Below are 19,105 nucleotides of genomic sequence, written 5' to 3'. Positions count from 1 at the left end.
AGGTCCAAGGGCTTTATATTTGGTCCTAGTCCTAGGTCTATCTTCCAGCAAATAGTTGAGCGTGGTCAGATGGTTGCATGTGTTGTCAGATGCTGTTGCTTCTTTGACCAGGTTTGAAATGTACTTCACTCCCCTTCTGAAGAGTATTGTCATAAAATTCATGTGTCTTGCAGTAGAACTTAGCTCATCGGTCTTACTAGACTTGGAACCTTTTTTGGCCTGATGACAGGGTAGCTTTGGTGTTAGTTTAATAGATTCTGTTAAATAAATGCTCTTGTACTTGCTGGAGCTTTATTTATATTTCAGGGTTGTGTTTTAGTAGTGCAAAGAAGATGGAAGTGTCTCTGGATATCATTTTATTACTTTTTTATTTGGCTGTGTCACGCCTCTTTTGGGATCTTAGCTCCCAATTAGGGATTGAACCCAAGCCCTTGGTAGTGAAATTGCAGAGTCCTAACCACTGGACTGCCAGGGAATTACCAGGATATGATTTTTAATAGTAATTTTTATACATATGTTTTCCATTACAAATATATCTGTATAAAATTGCAGTACAGACTGAACCATCATCTGTAAATGAATAGATTATGGACAGAGTTGGAGAGCCTATTTTATCCACTGTCTTGTTTGTGACCTTGTATGTCCCTTAGTTGTGGGAACTTCTCTGGGACTAAGCCAGCTGATTTTTGAGATGCCTTCCGGTTGTTTCTTTTTTGGTGTTAAAAACAAAAACAAAAAAGAAAAACCTTAGGATAAGGGAAGGATTTTTTTCTTTAGATCTAATGATCTAATTTCATAAAATCTTAAAAATTAGTTAGCACCATGGTAATAGGTGCACTGTTTCAGATAGACAGGGTTAAAATCTAATTTTGATCCTAGGAAAAGAAATATTTGGGGGAAAAAATCAGCTCTGGAGCTTCTTAATTTCTGTTAATTGTATGTCTGAGTAAATCTTCCTCTTTGGTTCCTGTTTTTAACTCCTTCTGTGCTTAGTTGCTCAGTCGTGTCAGACTCTTTGTGACCCTTTGGACTGCAGCCCACCAGGCTTCTCTGTCCATGAGATTTTCTAGGCAAGAATACTGGAGTGAGTTGTGATTTCCTCCTTCAGGGGATCTTCCCAACCCAGGCATCAAACCATCGTCTTCTGTGTCTCCTACATTGCAGGCAGTTTCTTTACCCACTGAGCCATCAGGAAAGCCCTTTAACAATCCTTGCTAATAGTATTAGAACCAGTATATTATACATGGCTAACAAAAGTCAAATATCACTCTCAACATATATTCAAAATCCAGGTAGTAATAAGCATGTCAGTGTCGGGGCTTAGAGTTGACTGTGGAAGGAGACAAGTGGCCTAGACGTTCTTGTGGGTCCTAGAAGGCTCACATGCCGCTATTTTGATTTAAAGATGTACTTACTTATTGATAATGGAATTAACATTCCTTTATAAATGTTCTGTTGCTTCGGTATTTCAGTAATTCAGATTGCCCTTTCCTGTGTCATTCTGTTCTGTGGACATCATCTTACACTATAATTTCTATCCTTATTTTTTTTGTTTTATAATTTTTTAAAAGATTTTAATACCTACTTGCCTTAAGGCAGTATTTGTGCAGCATTGATCTATGTAACCCTTGTCATTATTATCCAGGCAGTTTTTTAAAAAATTGTGCAGTGGATAGCAAACAATAAAAATATGTATTATATGTAAAATAATATGTGTGTTACATATGTATACTAATCCAGTTTGTTTATATATATGTGTAAGGAGATATATATATCTTTAATGTATGAATATGGCAAATAACATATCGCATTTTTTAGCCTTTTGGAAGGGCTGAGTTCTAGCCAGTCTAGAAGTTGAGGGTTTTCTGTGCATCTCCTGCTTCTCCTATTGCAGCTGGTGAATTATAGAGCGAGGATCCAGTTGAGGGGTGGGAAGGGCCAGGACAGGAGTCCGTCCCAGGCCTGCAGCCCCGGGGACCCAGGCAGGCAGATGACACGAGTGGAGGGGCCTTTCTTCCTGTCACCTTTGCACCCTGTTTTTTTTTTACCATCCTGGAAGAGGCCACCTCTGCCTTCAGTATCAGTGAGTTAATGGGACACCCTTCGTGACATTTGCCTTTGGTTTAAAAGTTTGGGTTAGCAAGGCCGGCCTTATCTGGTAGAGCTAATTATCTCCTGCTAGGCTTCGTGCCTGTAATTTGAGTAGCCCCCTGGTGAACGGTGCTGTCTGGCTGGGTTTGCATTATACAAAGGGTCAGGCTCCCTCCAGGCAGGCAAAGAAAGCCCAGGAACAGCCTGAATGCAGACAAGTGTGCCTCCTCGCTGAGACATCTTCATTCACAGAGTTAAGTATGTAATTTCTAATTACTTGGGATGAGTATTACTGAACATAAATGCATATAATTCAAATTGAGAGGAAATACAAAGATTTGTCCCCCACTACTGTGCATGCCTTATATAAAGTATCAGCTACTACTCCTTACTGCTTTGCTCAACACTTTTTTACACTGAGGGAAAACCTCTACAGTTTTCACTTATGATTGAGGTTTCAAAACTCAGGCTTTTGTTTAGAAACAGTTTCTACATGCCCTTACTCCTTCTCTCGGCCTGTGTGTGTGTGTGCTCAGTCATGTCCGAATCTTTTGCAACCCCTTGGACTGTAGCCCGCCAGGCTTTTCTGCCCATGGAATTTTCCAGGCAAGAATACTGGAGTGGGTAGCCATTTTCTTCTCCAGGGGATCGTCCAGACCCAGGGATGGAACCCATGTCTCTTGTGTGTCCTGCATTGGCAGATGGATTCTTAACCACTAGCGCCACCAGGGAAGCCCCTCTCTTGGTGTTTGGCCATTTATTTTCGAGCAATGTTAGAGTAGCCCAGAGGTGACTGTGGCTTAGAGGAAGGGCATCAGGGATCTTAGTGCATGTAACTGGGAGTTCTTTTCATCTATTTGACCCTTCTTAATCTCTCTCTTTGCTTTTTAAAAATAAAAGTTTATTGAGATTATTTCTGTTATAAAAGTAATACTGACTAGAGAAAATCTTCATTATAGAAAATACAAAAAAGTGGAGAAAATGACCCATTACACCAAGATCCAGTCTCTATTAACATCGTAATGTGTTTTTCTTTTTTCTATACATTTAAGTGTGTTTCTTCTTTGCAGTTCTGATGACTAAAAAAACATTCATTGTGGTGAAATATATATAGCCCTAGAATTTACCCTTTTAACCATTTTTTGAGTGTTCTCTGCATCTCTTTGTAAAGAAGAAACTAATTCCTTGCAGCAGCAGCTTTTTCTTCTCTTTGACTCCTCAGCTTCATTTTTTGCTGCATTAGAACAGAAAAGCCAGCAGCATTCACCATTAATCAGTACAGCAGGTCCACAGTCCCCCTGGTCTTTTTTTTTTCCGACAGTAAGTTGCCTTGGCAACTAAATTTATACCACTCTCACTCCAGATGAGCATGGATGTTCAGAGCTGTTATAAATGTCCTCCACGTTCTGTAAATCGCTCCTGGCCGGCCAACCTCAGGCTCCTCTTACCCTTTAGCCTGTCTTACTGAAGTCTTGGAAACACTTTTAGACAAAACAGGACATCTGGGGCACAAAGTTCATAATGATTTTCTTATCTTCCCTACAGATATCTGTAATTATTGCTGAGGTTGAAGGAGACACTATTTAACCCAGACAGTTTAGGCTCAAAGAGTGACATTTCAAGTATTCTGCCATGGAGTTGTGGATGTGTTTTTGGTCTGGGATCCATCTAAGGATCCTTTAGGAAATAATCTGTAATAATTGTGATGGTTTGCTCTTTTCTTAGGGTGACGGTGTTTACTAACTCTGCTCTTCTCTCTGTTCCAGGGGCAGCACCCAGTTCGGGGAATGAGCAGCACTCGTCAGCCTCCATCTTCGAGCACGTGGACAGGATCTGCCGCCCCTCGGAGGCCGGTCGGCGGGTCCCCAGTAAAATCCAGCTGATTGCCATGCAGCCCATCCCCGCCCCTCCAGCTCCACACCCCGCCCTGGCTGACCGCGGGGCAGAGACCAACAGGATTCACAAGGAGGTATCTGCTTTTATGGAAAAGTACAGTAATTAAAAAAGCCCAAAAAGCCCTTAGATTCTGATTTGGTCAGTGCTTAAAAATGAGTGAAAGTTAGTGTCAAAAGGTCACTAACAACGTGAGCTCCTCACGTGTGTGCGTGCATGCAAGTTGCTTCAGTTGTGTCCAGCTCTTTGGGACCCCATGGACTGTAGCCCACCAGGCTTCTCTGTCCATGGGATTCTCCAAGCAAGAATAATGGAGTGGACTGCCATGCCCTCCTCCAGGGGATCTGTCTACCTAACCCAGGATCGTGTCTCTTATGTCTCCTGCATTGGCAAGCGAATTCTTTACCACTAGTGCCATCTGGGAAGTCCCATGAGCTGCTTACAACGATTCTTAATTTTAAATCTGCTACTCAGTATTTTTAGGTCAGATACTGATCATGGACACGAGTGGGCACATTGGGAGATGTGCAGACTAAAGACCAGGGCTGGCTATCCTTAGAAAGTCTGCCTTAGCCCGTGGTTGGGGTTTGGGAATGAGATTTTGGAAAGATCCCCACCATTCTCAGGATGGAGTGGCTCGCTGTACCTAAACTGTTTTTGTACAAAAAACATGATGTATGCTGAACAGCTCTTCCTGGAGTCTGGAATTTTGGTACATGCTAGGCAGAGGGTGCCTATGTGAGCAGTCTCCAGTGAGGACCCTGTGAGCATTGAGTATCTAATAAACTTCCCTTGTAGACGTTTTGCACGTGTTGTCACAAGTCATTGCTGGAGGAATTCAGTACACCCTACGTGACTTTACCGGGAAAGGACTCCTGGAAGCTTGTGCCTGGGTCCTCCAGACCTCACCCTATGTGTCATTCCCCTATGCTGGTTTTGCTTTGTAGCCTCTTGCTGTAATAAATTGGACTGAATGCTGAGTCCAGAGGGTTCTCCTAGTGAATCACTGAACGCTGAGTAATCTTGGGACCACGGTAGATTCTGTGAACTCTGATAGAACTGCTCTGGCCCCAAGATCTAAATCATGATTGGTAAACTACCCTATTCTAGTGACTCCTGGAAGAGTGAGTTAGATCTGCTTTCTTCCTAATATTCTGGAATCAGAAGGCCGGCTCGAGTCACTGTTAAGCTGAACTTGAGAAGTTTGACCGGGGCTGGACCATGAGTGCAGTGAATAGTATTGAGGGCTGCACGCATGACAGCATCGTGGCTGTCAGTTTCCTGCTGCTAAGAAATGCCTGCTGCTCTTGTGAGTTCTGCCAGGTGAAGTAATAATTGATACAACTGAATCCTTAAAGTGGATTATCTTGTAGAAGTCTCCTCAAGAGTTCTTACACTGTCTCCTCTCCATTGGCTCCTTGCCAAGGATGTGACCACAAAAACTTGCATCATGGGCTCAAGGTGGCATGTGCTGTCCCTTCTCACCAATGCTTGGGAGCCCTGGGGTTGCTCACATGACTCCTGTCCTAGCCTAGACCTGTTTTCATCAGTCCGGTGTTTCAAGTGTCTCACACCAGCCGTGAGTAAGCACTCTGAGTGGGTTCTCTGTGTGACCGAAAGAAAGATGAGAATGAGCTCACCAGGCCCATGGCCTCACCACTGGAAAGTGTTCATCTCCACTTTGTTCTTTTACTATCTTTTTAAAATGTATCTGATGGATACATGTGGTATAGGAAACATATATACTGATTATGAAGCATAAAATGAAAATTCAGCTTAAGAACAAGAGCATTATCAGTTCTGGTGGACCTACATGTATGGTAGGTATGGACATCTCAATGGAAATGTTTTCTTCATAGGAGGTTCTGGCGCAGATTCCAGGCATATCTCAGTCCTCCTGTGAGACCTCAGGTATTTTAAAGAACAGATCCTGAAAGAGTTAGAGGGGCTTCCTGAATTCTCCTGCTGGGAAGTTTGTCGACTCTCATCTAGCTAACCCTCCTTCTCAAAGTCTCAAGGAGGACGTGGCTTCTGGTCTGCTGTGGTGTGGCAGACCATGTCCTGTCTTGGACAGCGTCCTGCTGTCTCTTTCCAGTTGGAGTCCCTTCTTGGTTTCCCTCTTCCCCCTCTGTCTCCCTCCATCTCACTTGCTATTAAGTTCCCTGAAGCAAGGCTAAGGGCTTTGAAAATGAGGTGATGTTTGTTGATGAAGGCAGGCATTCCCCGTCTGCTCTCCACCAGAGCCCAACAGACTGACCGCTCCCGGAGTCGTGGCCTCCTTCTCCTAGACATGCACCTGCATTCCTGCTTCTGGCCCTTGCCCTCTGCCCACTACCCTTTCTCCCCAACACTTCCAGACGTAGTTCACGCCCCATGGAGCCAGGAGGATGTGTTTGCATACTTGCTGATTTTCTTCTTTGAGGAGAGGGGTCTCCTATTAGGGGGCTTGTTTCGGTAACACTGAAACATCATTAGTAAATGGCTATTTTATTGTATAGTGCAAATATCTTCTTTGAACTGTTTTAATTTAAAAACTTATTAAGTAATGATACTATTGGGTATGGAAAATACTTATTTTTTTCTCAGGGAGAATTACATCTAGGAATCACTGCCCCTCAGCATCTTCAAAGTTGCCACTGGACGATTTCCTGGGTTTGAGTACTTTTGCCTTTCCCAGGGCTCGCAGTGGTACAGAATCTGCCTGTCAATGCAGGAGATGCTAGAGACATGGGTTCCATCCCTGGGTCGGGAAAATCCCCTGGAGGAGGAAATAGCAACCCACTCCGGTATTCTTGCCTGAAAAAATCCCATGGACAGAGGAGCCTGGCGAGCTTCAGTCCATGGGGCCGCAGAGAGCCTAATAGGACTGAGCGCATAGGCACGCATGTCGTTTCTGGGGGCCGGTACCGAGGCTTCTCCGCTCACACGCACCACGTGGAGGGTGGGGACGCAGCTAGGGGGCGGTGGCAGGCTCTCTGCGGCTGGTGTCCCTGTCGCCCCTTGGGGCCTCTTGGGAGCCTAGGACAGCTGTGTGTGTGGGGGGGGGGGGGGGGGGGTGTCGGAGGGAGGGCAGGGGAGAGACACAGGACGCCTCCAGACTACTTTGTGCACGGGTCCATGGAACCGTGGAAACGGTCTGTCTGTCTCGCTCCCCAGATCCAGACAGCTCTGCGGCACAAGTCTGAGATCGAGCACCACCGCAACAAGATCCGGCTGCGTGCCAAGCGCCGCGGCCACTACGAGTTCCCGGTGCTGGACGAGCTGTCGTCGGGCGACACGCGGGAGCGGCACCGCGTGTACCGCAGGGCGCAGATGCAGATCGACAAGATCCTGGACCCCACGGCCAGCGTGCCCTCCGTGTTCATCGAGCCCAGGAAGAGGTGGGCGTGCGGCCGAGGGGGAGGCCGACCCCGCCTGGCGGTCGCCTGCGGGAACTCCGGGCTGCCGGCAGGGGGCGACCCCGCCTGGCGGTCGCCTGCGGGGAAGGCTGCTTCCACCCCAGTTACCCCGGGACTCGCCATTCCCGGGTTTCCTGTCTCCTGGCATTCAGCTTTCTGAAACGGGGGCCCCTCCTTGTCAGACGCTGAGCCCTGGCTCCCCCTCCCCTCGTCCTGCCCTCGCCCCCCGTGTCATCACCACCCTCTGCTTGCTGGATGCCCATTTCTTTTCCCGCTGCTGCCCTCAGCCTCTTGTCCTCTTGGTCTCCGAGACCCCTGCTCCTTAAGGGAGAGGCGTTTTCTGTAAGGCCAGCTCTCATTTGCGTCTTGCTCTGCCCACCCCTGTATTGGATCAGGCTGCCTGTGGGTGGACCCGTGCCCCGGTACCTGGTGGGGCCCCGAGTCCCCACCCAGATGCTCCCCACAGATGGGCCTGCCGCCCTACCAGGCGATGGCCTCATCGCCCTCTAGACTTTCATCTACATTCCGGTTTCTGGCCCTGGGCAAGATCCCAGCTTCGCCTCACACTCTCCCCACCTCCCTCCTTATTTATTATTTTTGTTGGATAAATTGGACGTGTCCAAAGCTCCTCCTCCCTCTTCAAGACCTAGGTCAGGTCCCAGTAGCCAGCGATGATGTTATTCTGTGTTGTTCTGTGTGTTTAGTATTGTCTGCCCAGGTGGACTGTGCCTTTCTTAGAGCAGAGACTGTTTTACACGTTTATATCCTGTGGGGTGTTTCATACAGTGGCCAGCAGGGTTCTAGGTACTCAGAAAATCCTTAGCCTTCACTTCATGAGCCAGGGCAGGAAAGTTATTTCCTAAGAAGATAATGTCTTTTTCTCCTGGCAGCTCCAGGATAAAACGTTCCCCTAAGCCACGCCGGAAACACCAAGTCAACGGCTGCCCCGGAGACGCTGAGAAGGACAGACTTATCACCACGGACAGTGACGGCACTTACAAAAGGCCGCCTGGTGTCCACAACTCTGCCTATATTGGTTGCCCGGTGCGTACGCTGACCCTTGTGTCTGGTGGCCAGCAGGAGATGAGTGAGCAGTGCCAGCTGCGGCCATGTGTGGGGTTGATGCTCCAGGGCCAGCCGGGTCGTGGGGCGCATGTGGGTGGGGGCAAGGATGGGCCGCTCATTTGTGGAGAAACTTGAGTCCTGGAGACCAGGGGGCTGCTGGGGGCGCCCTCTGGAAACATGCTCAGTGTTTTTCTTTCCTATGTGCAAGCCCCGTCCTCTCGGGCTTCAGGACGGGCACTTTTGGGAATTCACTGGAAAACAGAAATGTCCAGAAAGTTTTTTTTTCCCCTTCCCCTGGTTGAGGGAACTGTTTGGATTTCTTGGTGGTAGGAGGGATATTTAGGGTTTTGTGTCCCGTTCTGCTCTTAGAGTGCTAAGATGTTCCCTCTATGTGGTGTGTGTGTGTGTGTGTGTGTGTGTGTGTGTGTGTGCACGCGCGAGCATATATATATATGTATATATGCATATGTATGGCTTCCCAGTGGTTCAGCTGTAAAAAAATCCACCTGCAGTGCAGGAGATACAGGTTCAGTCCCTGAACTGGGAATATACCCTGGACAAAGGAAGTATTCCTGCTGGAAAATCACAATCCATGGGGTCGCAAACGAGTTGGACTTGACTGAGTGACTAAATAACAATGTGTGGGTGTGTATATATATACATGTGTATGTATATATATATTTCTAGTTTTAATGGAAGAAAGAGCTTAATGGAAATTAAGAAATAGGGACTTAATTTTTTTGGAAGGAAAAGGACACAGAGTTGCTTGATGTGTTAAAGCAGATGTTGACAACATTAAGACACATACAGACCCCAGTAAGTAGAGAGGAAAGGGCTAGCCTCCCCAATGGACCATGAGAAATACAGATATAAAAACACCCCAAGATGGAGAGGAGCCCCAGATACCCAGGTATCTTCCTGTTAATCCATTTTTATCCACTGTGTCCGGCAGTACTGGGACACACAGTGGATGTCTGTGACTCTGTGCCAAGGTGCAGCCCTGACAGAGCTATCTTTGTTAAAGAATTGAGCGAAAAACATGCCCTCGGAGAAAGAGTTTATGATGTACATGATCACTTCAGATAGAGCTTATGTAACCAGTGTTTTATTTGAGTTTTATATTTTAATTCCTCAAATGACACAAATATCTAACACTGAGAGATACTAAGCATAATTACACATATGTGCCAAATGCCGTACTGACATTGGGACTAAATATAATTGCATCATGATCGTCCGAGAGATGATCCCAGGCTTCTTTCCCCAGGCTTTTCCTTGGAATCTTATTGTGATTCTGGTGTCCTAAGACTGTCCCTTCCTAACCGGCTTGTGAGGGTTGATGTGATTCCCGAGGGCTGGAAGGTCTACAAATTAGGTTCCTTTGCTCCTCAGCAGGATGAATGAAAGAGTCCTTTCTGAAGGCTGTGAATAAATTCCTCCGGTGGGGGAACCAGCATTGGCAGTTCTCACAGTAGATGGCGATCTTGAGCTGCCGCTGTGTTTTTGGACCAGTGTTGGGGCGTCTGTGGTGTCTGGCTTGATTCTGGAAGGGATGTATCCTTGGCTCCCCAGGATGGTCCCTTGGAGCTTTTGTTTTTGTCTAATCTGGAATCTCAGAGACCGTGTTGTGTGAAACTAAAGAATAGATTAGTTTGCTGGGAGAAATATCAATAACCTCAGATATGCAGATGACATCACCCTCTGGCAGAAAGCGAAGAAGAACTGAAGAGCCTCTTGATGAATGTGAAAGAGGAGAGTGAAAAAGTTGGCTTAAAGCTCAACATTCAGAAAACTAAGATTGTAGCATCTGGTCCCATCACTTCATGGCAAATAGATGGAGAAACAGTGCAAACAGTGACAGACTTTATTTTTGGTGACTCCAAGATCACTGCAGATGGTTAATGCAGCCGTGAAGTTAAAAGACTCTTGCTCCTTGGAAGAAAAGTTATGATCAACCTAGACGGCTTATTAAAAAGCAGAGACATTACTTTGCCAACAAAAGTCTGCCTAGTCAAAGCTATGGCTTTTCCAGTAGTCATGTATGAATGTGAGAGTTGGACTATAAAGAAAACTGAGTGCCAAAGAATGGATGCTTTTGAACTGTGGTGTTGGAGAAGACTCTTAAGTCCCTTGGACTGCAAGGAGATCCAACCAGTCCATCCTAAAGGAGATCAGTCCTGGGTGTTCATTGGAAGGACTGATGCTAAAGCTGAAACTCCAGTACTTTGGCCACCTGATGCGAAGAACTGACTCATTTGAAAAGACCCTGATGCTGGGAAAGATTGAAGGCAGGAGGAGAAGGGGATGACAGAGGATGAGATGGTTGGATGGCATCACCGACTGAATGGACATGAGTTTGAGTAAACTCCGGGAGTTGGTGATAGACAGGGAGGCCTGACGTGCTGCAGTCCATGGGGTCTGCAAAGTCAAACACGACTGAGCGACTGAACTGAACCTTCAGGACAGGACTGAACCTGTCCTCCTCTTCCTCTCTTAATGATCCTAAATCAGACTCCTTTCATGGTGGCCCAGACCATCCTTCTTCTCTTTGCTTTTTTTCTTAGCAGAAAGTGCAGAGTTTCCTCCCTCAGCTGGAGGGAAGAAGCTCTTCCCTGGTGAGTACCACCTCAATCAGCTGCTTCGTCCCAAGTAGCTCCGATTTGCAGAGGTACCCTAAGAAGTCATTCTTCCTTACATGGACTTTTTACTTTCTCTCCTTAAAATTATGAAATGTATACTTTCTTTTTTATTTTAATACTTAAATATTGTATGATTTTGTTTTAATTTTTATTTTACATTGGAGTGTAATTGATTTTGGGCTTCCCAGGTGGCGCAGTGGTAAAGAATCTGCCTGCCAGTGTAGGAAATGCAGATTCAATCCCTGGGTCAGGAAGATTCCCTGTAGAAGGAAATGGTTACCCACTCCAGTATTCCTGCCTCGAGAAGCCCATGGACATAGGAGCTTGGAGGGCTGCAGACCATGGGGTCATAAAATAGTGGGACCAAGCTGACCACACACACACATACTTGATTTACAGTGTGTGTTTCAGGCGTATAGTAAGGTGATTCAGTTATATGAATATCTTTTCTTTTTCAGATTCTTTTCCAGTATAGGTTATTACAGAATATTGAGTAGAGCTCCCTGTATTTGTTGATTATGTAATTTATGTGTATGTGTGCTCAGTTGCATCTGACTCTTTGAGACCCCATGTACTATAGCCCACCAGGCTCCTCTGACCACGGAATTTTCCAGGCAGGAGTACTGGAGTGGGTTACCATTTCCTACTCGATGGAATTTTCCATACCGAGGGTTCAAACCCTATCTCTTGTGTCTCCTGCATTGGCAGGCAGATTCTTTACCACTGAGTCACCTGGGAAGCCCATTTTATATATAGTTGTGTGTATATGTTAATCCCAACCTCCTAATTTATCCCTCCCCCAACCTATCTTTCTCCTTTGATAAAACCGTAAATTTGTTTTCTAAGTCTGTGAGTCTGTTGAAATGTATACTTTCAAAGATAATGCCTTTTTGAGCACTCACCTTTTTATAGGTAGTATTTCATCTCGAAGGTTATATTACGCATACATGCTTTTGAACTGTCTTGAATTTTGTGCTTTCCCCTCAAAATATCTTCTTGAGAGCTTTCTTCTCCTGAAGTAAAAGAAATATTCCTGGATTTCTCGTAAATAGGCTTACATTATAAATCAGGATTCAGCACACTATGACCCTCAGGCCAAATCCAACCTACTGCTGGCTTTTGTGAAGAAAGCTTTATTGGAACACAGCCACACCCATCATTTTTGTGTTATCTATGACTGCTTTTGCTAGGGTGGCAGAGTTGAGTAGTTATATGACTCACAAAGCCTAGAATATTTACTCTCTGGCCCTTTATGGAAGTTTGTCAACCCCAATATAATTTATTTTCCAAGTCACACCCTTGTGAGGGTGACAGTAGATGGTATTAATTATCCTAGGATAACAAGCATGAACCGAGATTGTCCTGGACCAGCCACAGTACGTGATCACTCTCTTATAATATGAAGCATTGCAGAGAGGCACCAGAATGCATCATAGAAATAACATACTTTTTTTTTTTTTTTTTACTAAAGGCAAAAAAGTTCTCATATATTTCTGGGGAGTGATAGGTGAACATGTATTTGTGCCAAGGAAACAAACTGAACATCAAAGTCATCAAACTTGGATTCAAGAGAATGAAATTCAAATTCCAAGTCCTGGGTATCCTAGGTAGATTTCATCTTCTCTTGATCATAGTACCATCTGTTAAGTTCCATCTACATGTGAAACACTGTGCTGGATGTTGGGACACAGGAAAATGAATAAAACCTCCTCTTGGCCTGCAGGTTGCTGAGAGTCTAGTCTGTGAATTTGGGGGTTGGGGGCAGCAGGAAGACCAGAGAGCAGGAAGCTCTCACATCATTGCTCTACGGCTCTTTGCCTTCATGGCAGGATTCATGGAACCAATGAGTCTCCAAGGAACCTAACTTCACATCTTTGCAACAGGTCTCTCTTGCTATAGAAGTTATACCTTCTTTAAAGTGACACCCAGTGATGCTGAGATTGGCAGTGGCTGTAGCTTTTGGGAACCCTCCTCAAATGTAAATAGGATTTTCCCCCCATTTGAATCTCAGTTTGCACTGTAGTCAAGCTGTAGCCAAGCCACAGTGCTCGCTTCCATGCGCTGCAGTTATTGAAAACCACCACCAGGAACATGGCTTCTGGTTTTAGAGAGACCCTCTTAGTTACCCGTAGGACATTTCTACAGATATACTTTTCTTTTTCACCATGGGGTGTTGGGTTGGTGGCCTCTACTCACCACATTCTTCCTGATCTGCTCCTCAAGAAAACCAAAAGCAGGAGAAGGTATGAGTGTGGGCCATTTTCGTACCTTGTAAGGAGAAGAACACAGACTCTTTCCAATGTTGTGTCACAAGCCGGAGACCTTTGGAGCCCCAAATCCTTCCTCGATGATGAAGCCGCTTAGTGGAACTTTACTGGGATATTGTAATTTTGGAGAAGCAGTCTTTGAGGACCCAGTGTGTATTATACCTGGGAGTGAGACCACCCACTCGCTGTTGTGAAGGACGGCGCACCGGCCCATCTCAGGAGCCGGCTCTGCCCAACAGCACTTGTTTCTGTGGAGGACAAGGGCCCAGGGGTGCCACAGCTTCCGAGTCTGCCAAGAGAGTCCAGAAATCTGAGTTTTCGTAGGAAATTTTCAGATTTTTAAAATATTGACTATTTTTTAAATACTGTGTGGGCCAAGCACAATAGGTTTGTGAACTGTTGGTGGGTTTGCCAGTTCGTAGTCTGTTTTTCTCTTTGTTTGGAATTACACAACTGCTGCTCTTAAGTCTTTGATGCTGGTGTGAATAAAAACTGATCCTCAGTGTACAGACAATAGTCATTAGGAAGTGTTTCAGACAGTTGACTAAAAGTAAGGATGTGACTCTGGAATAGAGATTTTCTTTGTAAGAGATTCACTGAGCCAAACAAATATGGGAATGCCTTCCTTTGGCCCTTCTGTGGGATGATCTAATCAGCGAAGCTAAAACTGTGGACCTGTAGAGTAAGCAGAGGATTCCAGGAAAAGGTACCCACCCAAAAAGGGGTAGCAGAAGCAGAATTTATTTTCTTGGACTCCAAAATTACTGTGGACTGTGACTATAGCCATGAAATTAAAAGACACTTGCTCCTTGGAAGAAAAGCTTTGACAAACGTAGACAGTGTATTAAAAAGCAGAGACATCACTTTGCTGACAAAGGTGCATATATTCAAAGCTATGGTTTTTCCAGTAGTCATGTATGGATGTGAGAGTTGGACCATAAAAAAGGCTGAGTACTGAAGAATTGATGCTTTCGAATTGTGGTGTTGGAGAAACTCTTGAGAGTCCCTTGAACTGCAAGGAGATCCAACCAGTCAATCCTAAAGGATTGAAGAATCCTAAGGAATATTAATTGGAAGGACTGATGCTGAAGCTGAAGCTCCAATAATTTGGCCACATGATGTGAAGAGCCGACTCACTGAAAAAGACCCTGATGCTGGGAAAGTTTGAAGGCAGGAGTAGAAGGCAGAGGATGAGATGGTTGGATGGCATCACTGACTCAGTGGACATGATTTTGAGCAACCTCTATGAGATAGTGAAGGACAAGAAAGTCCAGCATGCTGCAGTCCATGGGGTCACAAAGAGTTGGACACGACTGAGCAATTGAACAACTTTTTCTTTGAGGACATGGGGTCACCAGCCCACTGAGTAGAACCTCTTCTCTTCAGTGTCAGTTGAAGTAATTTTAATTAAAAATTTTAAATTGTTACTTATGTCCCTGCCTCATAGACAGTGGGTATAGGAGTTAAACTTTTCTTGTTGGCTCATGTTATCCAGGGACACCTTTATGTTAAGAAAGTAGTTTCTGAACAAATAATAGATACTATTTACTGTTTATAAAGAGTTGTCGCAATAAGTGTTAAAAAGGTTTATACACACGTAGTTGTAACATGGTGGTGACTTTGAATTCTTTGGGGTTGTATAGGGCTGTTCTATTATTAATAGTCAATAAACTGCTTTAGCAGGGGGTTTCTGTATCTATGGAACGTCAACTAGGTATTTTAGTATGTAAATTCTGACACATCATTTTTGGTTGTTAGGGGCTCTCAGGAAAAACATGAACTTTCAGGTACTGAGATACCTTTCAGGGAATTGATTGCGTTTTGCCTGACAAATGGTTGTTGAATATTTTTACTTTTTTCTGATTTCAAACTTTTTGCCCCGATGAAAGGTAACACACATTCCTCGGCTGTGATTTGGAATATTTTTATGGTAAACCCATTCCTCAGTGGCAGTGAAAATGGTTACAAATTCTGTCTTGGTCCTAGAATTTTGTTCTCCATAGAAACTCGTGTCGGATTCATTTTTTTTAAATATAATTGGTTTACAATGTTGGGTTCATCTCCACTGTTCAGTGGAGTGAATCAGCAATATGTATACATATGTCCCCTCCCTCCTGGATCTTTCTCTCACCCATCCCACCCCTCTTGGTCGTCGCAGAGCACCAAGCTGAGCTCTATAGCAGCTTCCCACTAGCTATCTATATTACACATGACAGTGTGTAAATGTCAGTGGTGCACTCTCAGTTCATCCCACCTTCCCCTCCCCTACATGTCCACATGTCTGTTCTTTATCTCTACCCCTGCCCTGCAAATGGGTTCATCTGTACCATTTTCTAGATTCCACTTATATGCATTAGCACGCAATATTTGTTTTTCTCTTTCTGACTTACTTCCCTCTGTATGACAGACTCTAGGCCCACCCATATCTCTACAAATGACCCGGTTTCGTTCCTTTTAATGGCTGAGTGATGTGACTTTCCACTTTGCTGTCTCCCCCGCTGTAGTCTGATCCCGACCTCCCGGCTGATGTGCCCACGCCGTCGTCGGCTGAGCTGGGCAGGTATCCAGGCCTGCCCTTCCCGGCCTCCCAGTACATCCCGCCCCAGCCGTCCATCGAGGAGGCGCGCCAGACCATGCACTCCCTCCTGGACGATGCTTTTGCCCTGGTGGCCCCCAGCAGCCAGCCCCCCAACGCTGCGGCTGCAGGCCCTGGGGTCCCAGCCGGCCTGCCCGTGAACAGCACCCCTTCCCGGGATGAGAGACGAGCCACCCAGTGGGGGTCCTTCTACAGCCCGGCTCAGACGGCCAACAACCCGTGCAGTGTAAGTGTGGACCTTCTGGAATTCTCTCATGGGCAAGATGTTGGAGCTTTGTTGCCTGACTGCCTCATTTTCAGGATCCTGATTGGATTCGACTGGAATTAAAGCTTGTATGATGAGTCTTAGTTTTTATTATCTTCTAAGTTAATTCTCAATGTTGAAAACATCGTTTTATGCAACTTGGACATTTCATGGAGGTACCTTCCTGAATTTGCCTCCATGAAAGGTATAAAATTCATTGTCATAAAATATATGTGGAGTAACTGTCAAAATACATTCTCGTTGTTTTTTTGTTTGTTTAGTTCTTCAGTCCTGTCTGTCTCTTTTGTGACCCCATGGACTGTAGCCCACCAGGCTCCTCTATCCCTTGGATTTTCCAGGCAAGACTACTGGAGTGGTTGCTGTTTTCTACTCCAGGGGATCTTCCCAACCCAGAGATCAAACTCATATCTCCTCCAGCTCCTGCACTGGCAGGCAGATTCTTTACCAAAGGGAAGATGTGGCTCTGTGGTTAAGAATCCACCTGCCAGTGCCGGAGACATGGGTTTGATCCCTGGTTCGGGAATGTCCCTTAGAGCAGGAAATGGCAACCCACTCCAGTATCCTTGCCTGAGAAATCCCATGGACAAAGGACCCTGGTGGGCTACAATCCGTGGGGTTGAGGAAGAATCAGACAGGACTTAGAGACTAAAAAAAACAGCCAGAAAATTTTCACTGATGTCTCCATAAAAGATACGGCCAAGAATGTCCTAGAGTCATTCAGCTTCTTTTTGCAGGCCCCTGGGACTGGAGAGGTGAGGTGAGGCTCTGGGAGTGGAGGCATCTAGTCCACCAGTAGCCAAAGATAGTCATTTTCAAATACCAGGTTTCCATCTTGGGAGCTGACATTTCAGTGCTTCATCTGTTTTGTTATCCTTTATTTGTTTATTTTTATATTCAATCAGTGCTTTCAGAGGTGCCTTGTCAAGTCAAGGACAAGAAGTAAAACTCAAGGACGTAATATTAAATATTATCTTTTTCTAATTTCAGATGATGAAACATTTGATTCTGGAAAGATGTTAATAGGTTACAGTTTAAATTTGTTCTTCAAGGAGTGTTTATACAGGGTTCTTCTAGTTTTGCTAACCATATTAAGGTTAAATTGGGCGGTAATAAGCATGCGTTAAAAGAATTTTCAGCTCTGGGGACTTCCCTGATGGTCCAGTGGTTAGACTCTGTCCTCTCAGTTCAGGGGACCCAGGTTTAATCCCCAGTCAGGGAACTCGATCCCACATGCTGCAACTAAGACCCAGCACAGAAAAATACATTAAAAAAATTTTTTTTAAAGAAGAATTTTCATCTCTGGAATTTTCAAAGTAGGCTCTTAGATAGTTTCTTTCAAGGCATAATGAGCACATGCCTGAGTGATCATAGCCACCACACAGGAGAAAAATGCTATCCAACCTAGTCATTGTTGGTTTATATATTAAAATATAGATTGTTTCAGCAATAAAGGTTAAACCATTTCATAATTATAGGTGATAGGTAATTATAAACTAGTAGTTTATAATCTTTAAGGAAATGGATGATACAGAACAAAACTCAGCAATGAAAATGAGTTTGACCATGTCTGCTGTCTGTTTACATTAAGCTTGTCTCGCTCGTTTATTCATTCAGATGTGTTTATGGAGCACCTGCTTTGCCTGTTGAGTGCTCTGCGAGGTGTTGGGGTCACAGAAGTGCACAACATATAGCTCCAGCCCCTGCATCCCAGTGGGGATATGTGGACAGTGGAAAAAGTAATTCAGTGCAGCATAGGGCAGGTGTCAGGCAGGAGGAGAGTATGTGGGGGAGCCCTTGACCCAAAGTGTTTGGGAAGGATTTTCTGGACAGAATGACATCTAAGTGGAAGTCTGAGGACAATTAGTGGTTTCAGTTAAAGAAGAGTATTCCAGGTAGTGGGGAATCTAACAGAGACCCAGAAACAAAAGCATCTGGTACAAACTCCCTCTTCTGGACAAAATGGAGGAAAGGCTCAGGATTTATCCTCCCTCCAGAAACAAGTAAAAATAACTGAACAAAATGTATGGGTTTTCACCACCATTGGACTTGAGGCAACAAAGAAGAGAGATCACTGAGAGATGCATAGAACCCTCCCGTCACCCCAGTTCCCATCTTGAGAGAGTTTCTAGCTATGGTGCGGGGAGGAAGACTCCAGGGAGAGCTCCATGGTCTCCCCGAGGTGAGAGAACGGAGTGGAGAGTGTGGGGAGGAGAAGAGAGCTAGGGTTCACAACAGACAGTGCAGGAAAGCAGAGAGAAGCACAGAGAGATGCTTCCAGAGATTGCAGGGAATCTTCATTTGAGTTTTGATCAGTTTTAAGGTGTGAGGAAACTACTCCAGACGAGGGAAAGAACTTCCCCAAGAGATTAAAGGGAACCATCGTCAGAGCTCACAGAAGTATGGGGAAATGTTCCTGCTGTGGATTGAATTGTATTCTCCCAAAATTTGTATGTTGAAGTGTAAGCCCCCATGCACATGTATTGGAGACTGAGTCTTGAAGGAGTAAATAAAAGTTAAATGAGGTCATACGGTTGCATCCCTGATCTGATAGAACTGGTACCCTTATAAGAAGAGGAAGAGGCACCAGAGCTTGCTCTCCACCGTGTGAGGACACAGCAGGTAGGCAGCTGTCCACAAGCCAGGAGGAAAACTAGCAACAGCTGAACCCTGCTGGAAACTTGACTGTGGATTTTCCACCTCCAGAACTGTGAAAAATTTAATTTCTGTTTTGTTTTTTTTTAATTTCTGTTTTTTAAGCCACCCAATCGGTGTTGTTTTGTGATGGTAGCCTGAGATGACTATAGTTTTTGTGTGTGTGCGCAGTGTAGAAGACCCAATAATTTGTGTAGCATCAGTTAGAGTACTCAGAAGAGTTTTGCCTCAGTAGTGGG

General features: G+C 45.1%; 1 protein-coding gene across 1 annotated transcript in view; it reads left to right on the top strand.

The window, feature by feature from the left end:
* Positions 1 to 19,105, top strand: part of KIAA1549 (KIAA1549 ortholog) — a 122,913-nt gene that overhangs the window by 81,735 nt on the left and 22,073 nt on the right. The window contains exons 14-17 of the mRNA XM_065938498.1: positions 3,858 to 4,060; positions 7,141 to 7,364; positions 8,273 to 8,426; positions 15,858 to 16,175. Of these exons, the coding sequence (XP_065794570.1) occupies positions 3,858 to 4,060; positions 7,141 to 7,364; positions 8,273 to 8,426; positions 15,858 to 16,175 (899 nt within the window). The remainder of the gene's footprint in view (positions 1 to 3,857; positions 4,061 to 7,140; positions 7,365 to 8,272; positions 8,427 to 15,857; positions 16,176 to 19,105) is intronic.

The sequence above is a fragment of the Muntiacus reevesi genome, chromosome 6, assembly GCF_963930625.1.
Source record: "Muntiacus reevesi chromosome 6, mMunRee1.1, whole genome shotgun sequence".
NCBI classification, from domain to species: domain Eukaryota; kingdom Metazoa; phylum Chordata; class Mammalia; order Artiodactyla; family Cervidae; genus Muntiacus; species Muntiacus reevesi.
Note: the sequence above shows the minus strand (reverse complement) of the source record. Positions and strands in the feature narration are given on the sequence as shown.